We start from the raw sequence: 16,245 nt of genomic DNA, 5'->3' as shown, positions 1-16,245 counted from the left end.
CTGGGTAGCCAAGGTGACAGCATTATTGTCACTAGGCAACGTAGAATGACTCCTCTCTCCCTTCCCTTCTCTTCCAGCTCTCCCCCCCCCCCCCCATCTACCCAGTTGGCTGGAACAGCAGCTTTTTCTAGTCCTGATCTCTTTCAGCTGCTGTTTGTGAAAGAGTTACAACTGAAAGTCCCATTGATGTGGTAGGATGAATTATCAACTCAATGTAGAGCTGAGAGGAGAGTTGAATCAATGGGATGGCAGGGAATCTTAACACTTCAGGATGGGGAAATATTTAGTTGTGCAAATTCTGCTAATGCAGAAGACTACTGCTGCTTGGCTGATAAGTAGGGCAGCCTGATGCAACCATGTATCACCAGTCCCGATAGTTCTGCATTGGCTGGAACTGTCGTACTAAGCCCAATTCAAGGTGTCAGCAGTCCTAGCTTATAAAACTAGCCCTAAATGGCTTTTGACCCAAGTACCTGAAAGTGACTCCACCAATTATCAGTCATCTTGGGTTCTACAATTAATTGGCAGGGAAGGTTGTCAGTGCCTCCACCTCTGTCTGCTGCCCAGTTGGCATTGACGGATGACAGGGCTTTCTTGGCTGTGATTCCCTCCTTGGTGAGGTGTGCCTGTTTTCCTCATTGCTAGTTTTCAGGAAGAATTTAAAAAAACATTCCTGTTTGCCCAGACATTTGATGGCTGAGAGATACTGCCCATGACAACCATGGAAGTCATAACTGTGGGGGTATGTGATTGCTTCTAAATGCTTTTAGCTGGTTTGTCCTCTATTTGAAGGACATTCTGATTTGAAGGTACCCTCTCTTTGAAGGTCAAAAATGAGTCGAAATCTGGTTTAAATATTTAAAAGCCCTATCTAAGTACAGTGGTACCTCGGGTTAAGAACGTAATTCGTTCTGGAGGTCCGTTCTTAACCTGAAACTGTTCTTCACCTGAAGCACCACTTTAGCTAATGGGGCTCCTGCTGCTGCTGTGCCGCTGGAGCACAATTTCTGTTCTCATCCTGAAGCAAAGTTCTTAACTTGAGGTACTATTTCTGGGTTGGCAGAGTCTGTAACCTGAAGCGTCTGTAACCTGGAGCGTATGTAACCCAAGGTACCACTATATATGACTTTCCTCCTCTGTAGTTTTTAAGATAGGGTCAGCCAGCTCACGGTCCACAGAACGCATGGAAACATAAGAACCATCTGGCTGGATCTACCACTGTAGAGCCTGGGATCCCTTGATGTTGCCCATGGTCCAAAGCTAGCATCCCGACAAGAGACTGGGCAGCCACACCTGGGCAGACTCACCTGGGCACAGCCTTCTCCATTAGAGTGAAATGTGTTGTATTTCTATTTAAATTTTCATGGTTATTAAATACATATAAATTAGAATATGCATTTTTTTTGCAAATCTATTCCATTTTTGTTGATGCACTTCCTCTTTGGGCACGACATAAACGGCCAACCTAATGTGCATATTCTATCACAATTTACTGTATGTGTATATAAAGGGTATGCATATATACATATGTGCGTACACACATATATACACACGCACTTCCAAGGCCTACTGAATCCTTTTTCTTTTTATCCCACTTTAACTGAAGTAAGATTTTGCCGTTTTGATTTTTGTTCTTTGTACCTTTGCAAACCGCTTACAGCCGATTGTCGGGGCATGCCAAATGTTCAAATATACAGATATACTTGTGGAAGATCTATCTATATGCACACGTGCACGTGCACACTGGTCTCTTACGAATCGGGTTGCTTGCCAGCGATTCCTGTTTTAGACGGGAACTTAACGATGGAATCCTCCTTTGCTAAATACAGTAATTTCCTTCAAACGCGTGAGGCGTTTCACCAGCTTCCGTTGGCTTTCAAAAAGTACCGTATACAGTATTAACCGTGCCCTCCCCTGCGGCCTCAGAAACTGCCGTTAAAAATAAATTTACCATTTCTACGCGCGCGCGCGCGCGCACGTTTATATATAAAAAAGGTTACGCATATCCCTCCCTCTATATATACATTTTTTCCCCTCACAGAAAAGCACCTTGCTAGAATATCGACTGGGGGTGTGTGAGTATATTTTATCGGTTGCCTCGAGGCGGCGGGAAGGAAGCGCCCGTGGACGAGGGCGAAAGAAAGGGAACTTGGCGCTTGCTCGCCCCGGCAGGGACAGGAGCCAGGCTGAGGCGGCGAGGCGGGCACGAGGACCGCCCGCTCCCCTTCGCCGGGCGCTGCTGCTGCTTCCTTGTAGGCCCTGACCGGAGAGGCGGGCCCGGCCTCCTCAGGGCGCGGCGGCTCATCCGCGCGAGGAGCGACGCCGGCGGGAGAGAGAATGAGGCGGGAGGGCCGCTGCGGCGCTCGAGCCGGGCTGAGGTAGGAGGGCCGGGAAGGGAAGTCGTAGGGCCGCGTGCTGGCGTCCGGAGGCCTCAACCTCGGTGGAGGAAAGAAAGCGAGGCCTTCTCCTAACTCCCACCTCATCGGGTCAGTTCTAGTATGGGGTGGCAGACAAGAAAGGGGCTCTCGGGACTTCGAGCAGAGATTCAACAGGGGCAGCTCTCCCGAATATCGCACCCACCCAACTCCGTGCTCGGCGTTTGTGGGAAAGCGAGCAGGCGGAGATTCAACAGGGCAGCGTGGTTTCTCTCTCTCTCTTTCAACCCCCCCCCCCCCCAATATTTCACTCTGAACGTCGGATGGGAACGGGATGCTCATCATATGCTTCAGCTTGTCCTATCTCGCCCGCCCCTGTTGAGCCCCGATTTTGTTGCCCTTTTAAACATTTTAGGTCGTTTAACTTTTCAGATGTTGGCTCTTAACCTTCCTCAGCTTAAATCTCTCTGCGCCTTTGTCACCACATTTTTAGGTTCCTAGTCTTCAACCTTTTCAGACCCAGGACACCCACCACCCCACCCCCTTTAACCCGAACGTGCATTTGGCCACGGGGACCCATTTGGTAATCTTTTGCCATATGTTGGCATGGTGGAAGTGCTCCTGCTTGCGACCCACCTTGGGTCAGGCCGTGATCCACTCGTGGATCCCGACCCACCTGTTGAAGACTAGGGATTTAGGTGAATGTGTCACCAGAGCTTTGTGTAGTGTGCAGCCTGCCCCCCCCCAACTGCACAGGATATTTTTACCTGTGATGGTTTATTATCAGAAAAGTATGGCTGCATTTGTTTATTTTAATTTTTTTTTTTAGTTTACTATACTTTATTACTATCCAGCAAAACAAATACAGCCTTGGCGTGTGGATCAGTGAAGGGAGAGGCTTACTGCAGAGAGAATGGACACAACAGATGGACAGTGTAATTTGCTGGGGCAACTCAGCCATTAACTTTTGATATGAGAAGTTTGCCATGCTAGGACTTAACCTTTAAAGCCCTCAACAGGGCTTGGCATGCAAATACCTAAAGGAGTGCCTCTTTCCAGATTCCTTTCCTCAAACTTAAGGTGTTGTTAAGCGTCTCCTGATGTCGTCGTGGTGCATTTTTGAAAGAGTGGAAGGAGCTACTGGTGATAGTAGTTTGGGGACAGAGAGGGAGATACTGAAATGATTGCAAGCAGAAAAGAGGGGTGCAAGTAGAATGGATGAGCCAGGCCCAGTGTTAGAAACAGATATAAAAACTATTTGCCGTATGGCCCCGTAAACCTAGGTTACAGGTGCACTAACAGAATGTTTAGGCGCTTTTTAAAAAACAGGATTACAACGCTGAAAATGAATTGTGTGTATTGTCGGCTCCAGCTAAAATCTGACTCACACCATAGCAAGCATGGGAGGGGTGGTACTGTTTTTGTTTGTTACTATATATTTTTTGTGTTTTTATGTTGTAATTGTCCTGTGATCCTCAGGTAAAGGACAGTATAGAAATTTAATAAATAGTAATAGGTATTGTTTGATTTGTGTACATGCAGGACAGAATTTGAGTGTGATGTGTTATTTGAGTCAGTGTTGTAATGTGTGAGGCTGTGTACATGCCATACATTTAAAGCACATGTCGTCCCCCAATAATCCTGGAAGGTGTAGTTTGTTAAGGGTGCTGAGAATTGTAGTTCTGTGATGGGTAAACTGCAGTTCCTGGGGGAAGTCATATGCTTTAAATGTGCCTTACATGTATCATGTGTATTCAGGCTGAGTCAGGGTGTGCTTTGGCAAGAAGGAGGCTGAAGAGAGATAGTTTAAGTTGTTTTGAAAACTATGCTACTATAATTTCACATTGGGGGATGTTATTTTTTAAAATTGCGTTGTTTCATTTGTTTGTTATATATGCATATTGTGTTTTGTAAACTGCTTAGAGACTGCCTTGGGGTTAAGTTGCATTTAAATACAGTGGTACCTCGGTTTACGAACTTAATCTGTTCCAGAAGTCCATTCATAAACCAAAGTCATTCTTAAACCGAGGCGCGCTTTCCCTAATGAGGCCTCCCGCCACTGGTGCCCTTCCACCCTTCGGCTTCCCTTCTTAGACCGAGGAAAAGTTCGCTAACCGGAACACTACTTCTGGTTTTGCAGAGTTCGCATACCGAATAGTTCATAAACAGGGCTTTTCTTAAACCAAGGTACCACTGTATATGTAATAAATAAGATATTTCGTTGAGGCTCTTCTTCAGGTGCCTTCCCTAGTGGGAGGTACATCATAGAGTTACAAAGAAAATGACCTTTTCAGTGCTGGAGCCAGAAGTATGATTGGTGCCAAAATGAGACTTACTTCTAATTAAACATATTGTACATTATTACTACTCTTACTATGCTAAGGGTGGATTTCCCATGCCTCTCCATTCTCTCCTCCTCCCTTTTGCTTTGTTTGGTCTATCTGGAAGATGACACACTGAAAACTCCTGCATGGAGTTTTCCTGCATAGACAGCCCTTCATACAAGTAAAACAAGATTGTTTGTTGATCACAAATTATTGTTCCATGGATGGTATATGTCTGTAGGTGTATTTATTACCAAATAAATGTAGAATCATTATGAATTAAGGGGGCCAGCTTTATTTTAAGCCATATGCGCCTCTTATTCCAAGGTTTAGTTTAAATACAGTATTTGCAGATTAAAACCTACCTTTATAGTTAGGAGTTTTTTAGTGTATAACTATTTATTTGAATAAATAGTTATTTGAAGGGACGTGGGTGGCGCTGTCTAAACCACAGAGCCTTGGGCTTGCCGATCGGCAGTTTGAATCCGTGCGACAGGGTGAGCTCCTGTTGTTCGGTCCCTGCTCCTGCCAATCTAGCAGTTTGAAAGCAGTTTGAAAGCAAGTAGATAAATAGGACCACTCCGGCGGGAAGGTAAATGGCGTTTCCATGTGCTGTTCTGGTTCGCCAGAAGCAGCTTAGTCATGCTGGCCACATGACCCAGAAGCTGTCTGCGGACAAAACGCCCGCTCCCTCGGCCAGTAAAGTGAGATGAGCATCGCAACCCCAGAGTCGTCCGCGACTGGACCTAACAGTCAGGGGTCTCTTTACCTTTACATTTATGTATTTGAAATGCCAAACAATGCAGCAACAACAAATAGTCAACAATCCCCAGTGTACTTCACTTTCCACTTTAAGCTCAAAATATGTGCACTCATAAGTTTAACCCAAGATGTTCCACAACCTTTGTAATGTTTCCATTGGTCTGCCTATCAGAAAATGTTTCTGAGTGCTAGCAAATATTAGGCACTTGGTATGAAAATAATATAATTAGAAAAATAATTCATTTCCTCTCTTTCTTTCTTAAGATTTGGTGCTTAAAAATGCACTGATTTCTTATTAGCACGATTCAATATTTGACCTAAAAGCGGCATCATGTCTAAAGAGATGAAAGAACTCCAGAAAGGGTGGCACTCAGTCATGGAAAGCGTTCATAGCAACCCACATGTGAGTTATGGATTTTGTCATTCTATTATGATACTTTTTCTTGTCTTTGGGGGTTGTCTCAATTACAATTGCACTGCAGATTTTTAAAAAGTGATTTTGAGCCAGTTGGTATAGTGGCTAGAGTGTTGGATAAGTACACAGATTGGGAACCTCTGGCCTGTGGGCCAAACTTGGCTCACCAAGTCTTGCCATTTGGCCCGTGAAACTATTTTGGGAAAGCCACGCCGACCCCGCCCAAGGATTCCAGTAGTACAGATATCATAATGGGGTTGGGTTGGGCAACAGCACCGTGAGAACTAAGCATGCGTGGGATGCTGATAATTTGTTGAAGAAAAGGAAGCCAAAAACTCTGTGGAGGCAAAGTGGAATGGAATATTGTTGTGGAGGGCATCCTGGTATACATGGTACAGAAGACAACAGAAAGGGCTCTCCACCAGCTTTTAGTCTGATAATATTATTTTTGCCTGTGTTCTGTAGCTCAGAAGCCTCCACTAGCCTTTGCTCTTAAGAAACATTGCGACTTCAATTCTCCTATATAAACAAGGTTTCACCTTCACAAAATCAGTCAAGAACCTTGTTCTAAATGGATTTGCCACATAATACCTTCTTTTTAATGGGTTCCCCACCTCTTTGTGCTTGATGCAAGATGCAGGTTCTGGGGGTGACCAGTGTCATACTTAATAGGATAGGCCTAATGCATTATTAAAACCTGCTGCTGCTGTAGAGTGAGAACGCTGACCTCTGAACTACTCCTCTTTCCTGTTTTCACCTTCAGAAGAAACCTGCAAATTAAATTTCCAGTTTGTTTTAGCTCCTGTATTTGCACAACCCTCACCAGCTTTTTACAAAAAACAAAACACAGAACAATAGCCACCTTTCTGCACTGACGCATATCAAAGGAGAATGTCTTCAATTGCTTGCAGGATAGAACTTGTCAAGCTTTCAGCTGTTAAATAAGGCATGTAGGAAAAGCATTTTACACCAGCCTACCTTAATTTGTTGGCTTCCACATGTTTTGGACTACAATTCCCATCAGTCCCATCTAGCATTACTGAGCTAGCTGGGAATTTGGGGAGAGCACCAGATTGGGCAAGGCTGTTCTAGACAGACTACCATATTTTCCCGTGTATAAGATGCCCCATGTATAAGACTATTTTAGGGGACTCCAAATTAAGAAAACACCCCTTAGCACTACCCGTGTATAAGACGAGCCCCAATTTTAAACCTAATTTTTTGGTTTAAAAAAACCCCTAGTCTTATACACAGAAAAATATGGTAATATTCATAGCATGAGAAGATTTGTCTAATAATATTGCTAAGTAAGTGATTTCTTCTTGAAGTAACTTCAATTCCCAGAATTGATTGTTTGTTAATTTGCTTAGGATATTTAAATCTTTATTCTTTTTTCACTTTATGTTGCAGGTTGTTGCTTTTATGAACTCTCGAGTTGGCCAGTACTTAGATGACCATCCTTTCGTTGCCCTGTCAATGTTGGTCTTCATTGCAGCGTCTGCAATTCCAGTTGCATTCTTTCTGGTTTTTGTTGTTGCCACAACTGTAATTGCCTGCATTGGAGTGATTGTCATGGAAGGTATTCTGTTTTGTTGTTGTTTTTGTGCTGTACGCTGGTGGAATTCCACCCAGGGACTAGTTATGGCTCAGTGTTAGACCACATGCTTTGCATGCAGAAAGTGTGTTTCAGTCTTCAGGTAGGGCTGAAAATGTCCCCGTCTGAAACTCTGGGTGGCTACTGCCAGCTAGAGAAGGCAATGGCAGATTATTATTATTATTATTATTATTATTTATACCCTGCCCATCTGGCTGGGTTTCCCCAGCCACTCTGGGCGGCTCCCAGCCGAATATTAAAAACACAATATAGCATTAAACATTAAAAACTTCCCTAAATATATAATTGCAGAGTTGGAAGGGACCCCAAGTCAACTAGTCCAACCCTCTGTAACACAGGAGTCACACAGCTAAAGAATCCCTGGCAGATAGCTATCCAACCTCTTGTTTAAAAATCTCTCATGAAGGAGAGTTCACCACCTTTCAGAGTATTCTGATCCACTGTCAAACATACTTCAACATGCCTGCATATCACTGATGCTTTGTGTTTTGGAAAATCCTTTCCCACATGAAATGTATATATCTTGGAAGTACTGACTTGAACACTGTGCCATGTTTAAAACCTTCTTACTGAAGCGCAGAATCTTATCTCTGGGAAGATAATTATATTGCCAAGATGCTTTTGGAACCCTGGCTTATTCTTATCCTCAGAGGTAAGTGTTTCTACAGTGGTACCTCGGGTTAAATACTTAATTCGTTCCGGAGGTCTGTTCTTAACCTGAAACTGTTCTTAACCTGAAGCACCACTTTAGCTAATGGGGCCTCTTGCTGCTGCCACGCCACGGGAGCACGAGTTCTGTTCCCATTCTGAAGCAAAGTTCTTAGCCCGAAGTACTATTTCTGGGTTAGCAGAGTCTGTAACCTGGAGCGTCTGTAACCCGAGGTACCACTGTATATGACTTTACTCCTCTGTAGTTTTTAAGATTGGGTCAGCCAGCTCACGGTCCACAGAACGCATGGAAACATAAGAACCATCTGGCTCAATCAGGCCTTGTAGCCATCTGGTCCACCACTCTGTTCTCACCGTGACCAACTGGGCACCCATGGGAAGCCTGCAAGCTGAACCTGAATGCAACAGCACACTCCCCACCTGCAATTCACAGAATCTGGTATTCAGAGGCATACTGTCTCCAGCAGTGGGGGCAGAACATTGTGGCTTGTAGCATTTTCTGAGCCAGGTTAGGTGAACAAGGTACCACCAAAAACAGGTTCTTCTGTAGCTGCGTACACATGGTACTGGCAAACCTCCCTCCCATAAGGATATGTGAGGACAGCAACGTACCTGTGCTACATAAGAATTGGAGCAACATGTGCTGGCTTTTTTAACCCCCCCCCCCCATTCAGAGATAATAAATTACCTCCTTCACCTCCTTTCCGAATGAAAGGTGCACCTGGTAGTCAAGAAATAGGACCTCTAATGCTGCTTTAGACCTGGCAAGAGGCCCCTCTCCAGCAGTCAAGAAAAGAGAAGTCATCCCAGTTTACTAGATGAGCAGTTGGGCATTATGTTATGGGCTACTCTTGTAGAAGAGACACGGGTGGCGCTGTGGGTTAAACCACAGAGCCTAGGGCTTGCCGATCAGAAGGTTGACTGTTCGAATCCCCGTGACGGGGTGAGCTCCCGTTGTTTGGTCCCTGCTCCTGCCAACCTAGCAGTTCGAAAGCACGTCAAAGTGCAAGTAGATAAATAGGTACTGCTCTGGCGGGAAGGTAAACAGCGTTTCAGTGCGCTGCTCTGGTTCGCCAGAAGTGGCTTAGTCATGCTGGCCACATGACCCGGAAGCTGTACGCCGGCTCCCTCGGCCAATAAAGCGAGATGAGCGCCGCAAACCCAGAGTCGGCCACGACTGGACCTAATGGTCAGGGGTCCCTTTACCTTTACCTTTACCTTACTCTTGTAGAACATGTAGAACTAACAAATTAGTCCACCCTATAAAGCCATAAACATAGATATAAATATATGTGATGGACATGTGTGGAGGTATCAGTGTTCTGGGATCAAACTTTCAATGAAATGGATAAAATTACTCAACAATCTTCTTAATAAAGACCCCAGAACTTGCTCTACAAAATTTAGTTTCAGATGATAATGTGGACTTGAGAGATAACCCCCGATAGGATACTTAACTGGTAACTGCACATATGACTACTGCCACTTTTTAGAAGGATCTTAAAGGAGTTAATTTAACAGCTTGGTGCAAAAGGATTTGGCAGATAGCCCTAATAGAGAAACGTACATGTAAACTGAGAATCAGCTAAAGGAAATAAACATAGAAACTTGTTTGTGAAGGACTAGTGAAGCTTTATCACTTAGAAATATATTTTACAATAAAAGAAAAATCCCTCTGTATTTGTTTTCTCTTTTTCTGATTTTTGTTTTCTCTTTTTCTGAATTTAAATACTGTAACTCTGCATTATGGGAAAATTGTATGCACATAGAAGCCTACTGGAATTTTTGTTTATGATTTTGTTCAGTTAGTTGCGGTCTTGATTTTGTAATAGTCTTAAATTTTTGATTAGTCATGTTTGTTATTCAACTTTAAAAAGAAAGAGAGAGAGAACAAACTGCTTTTTGTTCTTGCAGGTTTTGTAATCTCGTTGGGAGGACTCACCCTGCTGTGTGTGCTTGGCGGACTGGGCATGCTATCACTGGCGGTGTCTGGAGTGCTCAGTGTTTGTTACATGTCTCTTACTACTCTGCTCAGCTACTGGCCCACTCCAGAGTAAGTGTCCACAGACCCTATCATGAGGAATTGTGTTTCTGATATACTGTACTGTAATAGCAATTATAATTTTGTTAGGGCGGGAGGCATTTATTTTAGAAGTCATTCAGACAGACTTTCCTGTGGGCGGTTGCCTCACCTTGCCTCATGACTGGGCCGGCCCTATCCTGGGGGTACTTAAGTTAAACTCATTATGTGTGGAGGAAGTGTAAATGAGCTCTCCCATGGCCCCCATCTTATCTTTTTTGTGTGTCATTTGTACGTTGCGCACCCTGCCCATATATAAGTAATGCTATTACCAGATCTGCTTATGTGTGAATCTGTACCTGGCATGCATGTTCACGAAAGCAACCCTTGGGGGATCTTTCCTGGAGAAAACTGTGCTCCATAGATGCCATTGCAGTAGACACAATTACCTTAGGTATGCCACTGTTGCCTTGCTTATTTGGGGAAATTGGCAAGGAACAGCAAATGCCAATCTATGTGAATATAATGCTCATTTTCATAAAATGGCGGACAGCAATCTAAAAGGCTTTGCAGCTTGAAGCCCTGGTTCAGAAAGATAGAATAGCAAGCTGGTTCATTGTTATAAATTACACAGGCTACCCAAACTAACATTGCCTGGACCATAAGTTGAAATAGTTTCTATTAATGATATGGAGATAGCTGGAAAAAACCCCTGTGTGGCATGTAAGTGAGCAGTAGGGAGCTAGACAGAAAGCAGTGGATACCTGAATGCACATGGGGGAAAAACTCAAATACAATGAGCAGGGTTTGAGCAAGCACATTATTGCTTATTAATGCTATTTAAAGACATCTTATTACATTAAATATGGTAGAGATACTGGGGAATGGTTAGCTTGTGCATATCATTCCTCACATCCACTGTTGCGAGGAATCTCCCTGTAGACCAGTTACTATAGTCATGCTATTTGGTGGGGACCTCTGGAGCTTCCCCTGCTATAAGTTACTTCAGCTACCACTGCTTCCTCTGATTCCTTGTAACAGCACCATGCTCAGAGCAGAGCCAAACTAAACACTTAATTCCCAGGCATGTACAGAGTTCCAGTTGAACAATGATTCTTAGAAAAAGTAGCTGCTCTTAAGCAATCTCAGGCAACAGTGCTTTGACACACCTCTAAAAGACCTTGAGTAGTCACTACTGGTTTGAATAGACAGTACTGCACTCAATGAAGCAATGGTCTGACATAATCTTTCTCCATATAGTCATTCCCATCTTGCTCTAATCATACGTACACTCCAGCTGTCCCTGTTTTCCAGAAATGCCCCAGGTACAGACCCCTGATAAATCATTATCTGTATTTTCCCTCTTGGGGTGCCTTTTCAAAGACATTAGTCTGCAGGCTTCAGCCCCTCCATCCTAGGTCTCTAGAAGTGAAATCTCTTAAGTGTGTGTAACTAATGCGCACGCACGTAACAGCATGAGCGTGAACATAAAGCACACTGCAGGCTGTTCCATGCTACTAAAGCTCAGCTGGAAACTTGGATGGAATTGAAAAGAGGTTTAGACATATTCATGGAGGATAGGGCTATCAGGATGCACTGTAGCATTCAGAGGCAGTATGTCCCTCAGTGCCTTCTGCTGGGGAACAAGAGCAGGAGAGAGTGATGGGTCTCCTACCTTGCTTCAGTTAAGTCCACAGAACAGTATTTAGCCTTCTGTTCTTCCACATAACTGAGTATGTAGTCAAAAGTGAGTCAGAATGATTGTAAGGGGATAGTAACTTCTGTAAGGGCTTAGTCAGAGGTTCTGAAGGCTTGGTAAGAGAGCCTTTAGACAAGGTTGCATCCTGTATCTTTTTAAAAATGGGATTGCAATCTTGCACTCAGTACACAGCTAATGAAGAAGCACTATGTAAGGGGTTACATTATAGTGCCACCATCAGCCTGCTTTTGTTACTGCTAAGCTGTTTAGGATTGCATTTGCTCTTGCAGCAGAGAGAACAGAATACAGTGGTACCTCAGGTTAAGTACTTAATTTGTTCTGGAGGTCCGTACTTAACCTGAAACTGTTCTTAACCTGAAGCACCACTTTAGCTAATGGGGCCTCCTGCTGCCGCCGCACCACCAGAGCACGATTTCTGTTCTCATCCTGAAGCAAAGTTCTTAACCTGAAGCACTATTTCTGGGTTAGCAGAGTCTGTAACCTGAACCGTATGTGACCTGAGGTACCACTGTAGTAGTAATAGCAATAGTAATAGTGATAGTAAAAATAAATAAATAAATTATACTCCGCCCACCCCAGCCACTCTGGGCAGCTCCCAACAGAATATTAAAAACATAATGAAACATCAAACATTAAAAACTTCCCTAAACAGGGCTGCCTTCAGATGTCTTCTAGAAGTCAGATAGTTGTTTATTTCCTTGGCATCTGATGGAAGGGTGTTCCACAGGGCAGGCACCACTACCAAGAAGGCCCTCTGCCTGGTTCCCTGTAACCTCATTTCTCGCAGTGAGTGAACCGCCAGAAGGCCCTCAGAGCTGGACCTCAGTGTCGGGGCTGAACAGTGGGGTTGGCGATGCTACTTCAGGTATACTGGGCTGAGGCCGTACGCTGCTTTAATCGCACAGTAAAAAACTACATATGTATGTCACCAGTTGCAATACTCAGTGCAGCTGCCATGTCAAGATCTGAACCTTTGGTTTGACCAGCGTTAAGCACCAGAACTCATGAACTGAATTACATGTCAGATGTACCCCAGTGCTCCTTATTAATCTGTTTCTACTTTGTGCTTTGCCTTTAGCCTACTAAGGACATACATTCTGCTGTCATGGTCATTGCTGCAGAGCCATCTCTCTTGACAAGGATACTTCTGCTTATGAAGCCTAAGGCAATCATGCCACACAAATAGGGAATCATACCTAAAGTTGGAACTACTTTTCAAAATGATACTGCTAAAATGGCATTGTCATCCCTCTCTCGAAGCCAAAATAGGTGACATTGTCCTCTATTGAAAAGTGTTTTGAAGATCATTGGGTACATCTTAGGAGAGACAATAATGAGAATTGTTCTGGAAATTCTGAATAATAAGCATGCTAACCTATGGTGCTTGGATTTGTGTGAGCCATGAAATCAGAAATCTGAAGTGTTGTTTTCCCCTCTCTTCTCTCTCCTTCAGCAGTCTGTCAAAGAAAGAAATAGCTAACGGAAGCAGGTTTCTGCCCAGCAACCCTCCTGCCTTAGACCAAGATGATGCTAATAAGAAGACTGAATGAATTTGACTGGTGCTTCCAAACACTTCCAAGAGCAGCACTTTTTTTAAAATGCAGATTTTTGAAGGAATTGTTACATTTTCATGACTACTTGCCTGTCAGAATGCTCAAGTCTTGGTTTCTGGGATAGTAGTGATAAGAACAGTGAATAAATTGGATTGGTGCTTGAAATTGCATCCTTCAGTAGCACTTAAAAAATACAGAGTTTTGAAAGAACTGTTACATTCTTGAAATGTTTACCTGTTAGAATGGTTTATTGTTTCTGGAACCTGGAGACCAGTTTTCCTTCCGGTTGTCATAATGACTGAACCATCATTAAATGTGTTATCATGTGCTGGACAATTCATTCACTATAGAACAGAGTCCCATTCTCTTCCCCCATGTTTATCTCCCATGTAGGTCAGTGGATATTTTGTGTGAGAGGGAGTACTGCTGGTCTTACAGCTTGTTCAACTTGGAGCATGAAATTCTTCTAACTAACAGGAAGTAAAATTCAACAGTGCTGGTAATAGTACTTTTTTGAATGTGGAAAAAGACATTCAAGCCTTTAAAAAAATCTTACAACACTCATTGTGATAATTGAGCTAGTACCTTGTCAAAGATACAGGTGGAAAACAAGTAGTTAAAGGGCGTATCTCTCTATGAGTGTGGGTTTTGTTTTTTAATAGCTTGAGCACTTTTGTTGTGTTTTAAATTATTCAGAAGTGATATGCTTCTAGTTTGGTCTTTCTCATGTTTTCCAGCGGTTTGGGGCTTAGCAGAATACCTGACAGTTATGCATTGTGCCTTATTTTATGTGAGTGTTTCAAAATTAATGTATTTCAGACCAGGTGTTTTCATGCCTGCTCAAACTTTTTTTTTAATAATAGCAACACTTTTGCTGTCTTGCCTAACTGGTAACGCCATTGTAAGACATACTTTGCCACTAAACAGCTACTTGTTTATCCAACTTGTCTCTCTTTGCCTTTGTATTTTTGGATCCATTTGCACCACCAGTGAATGTGAGTGTGTACATATATGAGAAAGAGACCCTTAATAACCAGCTAAAACCCATATTTGATCTGTGTGTTTGGTCCAAACCCAAACCTCTTCTACCAAGGACCCAATGGCACTTGCCACAGCTTATTTGCAATTATGGTCGTGACAAAAACCACCCAGTCCATAGGGCAACAGAAGTAGTGGCATCATGTTTCTAGACAGTGGGAGTTGCACAGACTCTGGATGTCTTTTGAGACACAGGTGGGGACAATGAGAGTTTGAAACCTCCCAGTAGGCAGCCAGACATGGCTTGAACTAATAATGAACCTTCATCAAAAGAGAATCCATTGCCTTGGTGCTGCTACTGAGAATGCACTATCTTATTTAGCTACTGATCATGTTTCAGATGGGAAGGGCAGTGCAGAAGAGAGCATCCATGCATTTGTTTATACTGAATATATGGATGGGGTCATATTTATTTAATTGTAGAGTGGGTAGGGACCCTGAGGGTCAAATGGTCCAACCCTTTGCAATGCAGGGATCACAGCTAAAGGACCCCTGACATTTTTGAGAAGGCGTCCCTGAGGTGTCAGGTGACTTGTGTGCCAGTGCAGTTCTCCCTTAGGGCAGAAGTGTCCAGTGACATTCAGAGCAGTTGGGTGGGTCAGCCCTCCACTAAATAATGAGATCTGTGGATACCAGCTCACAAAGCTCTGCCACTGTACAACTGGGATAGCTCAGGTTTGTAGAGCATGAGATTCTTAATATCCGGGTTGTGGGTTCAAGCACCCCATCTTGGGCAAAAGATTCCTTCATTGCAGAGGATTGGACTAGATGACCCTCATGGTCCCTTCCAACTCTTGTGATTCTATCCCTTTCATAGACTTTACACACTGTTGCTTCTAAAATCCTTCTGAAATGGAGTCTTTGATGGATGGCTCCCTGGAGTTTCGAACTCTGGAGCATACTAAATTCTAAATTGATACATAATATTTTAGGCCCCTCTATTTCCTTTGCATTGATCTAAACACATTTGCTGAAGGATAGTGAAAGAGTTTGCCACTAATTGGCTGCTCTGGCTGCCTTCCCTGGTTGAAAAGGTGAGCTACAGTCCTCCGTTAAAAAGCAGCAGCGTTACATAAAGCATAGGATGCTTGCTCCTAGCTGCCTCATTAGGAACCGCAGGAGGAATGCTGATCCCACTGGAACTGCTCCTGTTCCCAGAAGAGGCCTTGGGAGGTTCCACGGCTTAGTGACAAGAGCATAGCCTTTAGCTTTTGCATGTAGATGCTCACCAATCCAATTTTAAAAGTCCAGGTGGACTGCAAAAAGCCTCTTAACTGGGACATGGCAAAGCCGCCAATCCAAACAGTACCAATGGCCCAGTGGCCTGATCTAGCATAGGACAGCTTTTGTGTGTTTATATGTGCTTCAAATTACCCCTGGACTGGAAATGAATGACATTGGAGAACAACCCCCCGTCCTTACATTCAAATGTAGAAAGCAGAATTGCGCTCCCTTGCTTGGGATGAATTCTCCATCTTGGTTGCTAAAAAGGTAAAGGACCCCTGACAGTTAAGTCCAGTCACGAACAACTCTGGGGTTGTGGTGCTCATCTTGCTTAACTGGCCGAGGGAGCAGATGTTGTCTGCAGACAGTTTTACCAGGTCATGTGGCCAGCACAACTAAGCCGCTTCTGGTGAAACCAGAGCAGCCCACGGAAACGCCATTTACCTTCCTGCCAGAGCGGTACCTATTTATCTACTTGCACTTGGAGGTGCTTTTGAACTGCTAGGTTGGCAGGAGCTGGGACCGAACAA

The 16,245-nt window shown here is 43.7% G+C and overlaps 2 protein-coding genes across 9 annotated transcripts in view; one reads left to right on the top strand and one right to left on the bottom strand.

Annotated features, from left to right (window-relative positions):
• DNAH3 (dynein axonemal heavy chain 3) overlaps nucleotides 1–1,819 on the bottom strand; it is a 91,812-nt gene extending 89,993 nt beyond the window's left edge. For 2 of the 5 annotated variants that reach the window (XM_080980880.1, XM_080980885.1), the window contains exon 1: nucleotides 1,642–1,802. The gene's annotated coding sequence lies outside the window, so the exon portion shown is untranslated. Of the gene's footprint in view, nucleotides 1–1,641 lie in introns of all 5 variants that reach the window. The other 3 variants (XM_080980886.1, XM_080980881.1, XM_080980883.1) reach the window with 3 other exon arrangements.
• Nucleotides 61–14,396, top strand: LDAF1 (lipid droplet assembly factor 1). Of its 4 annotated transcripts, none has more exons than XM_080981310.1 (5): nucleotides 61–191; nucleotides 5,726–5,864; nucleotides 7,287–7,455; nucleotides 10,075–10,213; nucleotides 13,354–14,396. In XM_080981310.1, the coding sequence occupies exons 2-5, from the start codon at nucleotides 5,793–5,795 to the stop codon at nucleotides 13,448–13,450; spliced, it is 477 nt and encodes a 158-aa protein (XP_080837436.1). In that variant the 5' UTR covers nucleotides 61–191; nucleotides 5,726–5,792; the 3' UTR covers nucleotides 13,451–14,396. The 4 variants fall into 4 exon arrangements, with proteins under 4 accessions (XP_080837436.1, XP_080837437.1, XP_080837434.1 ...); XM_080981311.1 differs by lacking the exon at nucleotides 61–191 and adding an exon at nucleotides 1,926–2,071; XM_080981308.1 differs by lacking the exon at nucleotides 61–191 and adding an exon at nucleotides 2,078–2,378.
• Nucleotides 14,397–16,245: the final 1,849 nt, after the last annotated feature.

The sequence above is a fragment of the Podarcis pityusensis genome (genome assembly GCF_964106645.2).
Source record: "Podarcis pityusensis genome assembly, chromosome: 14".
Classification (NCBI taxonomy): Eukaryota; Metazoa; Chordata; class Lepidosauria; order Squamata; family Lacertidae; genus Podarcis; species Podarcis pityusensis.
The sequence above is the reverse complement of the archived record's forward strand: the minus strand, read 5'-3'. Positions and strand labels throughout refer to the sequence as shown.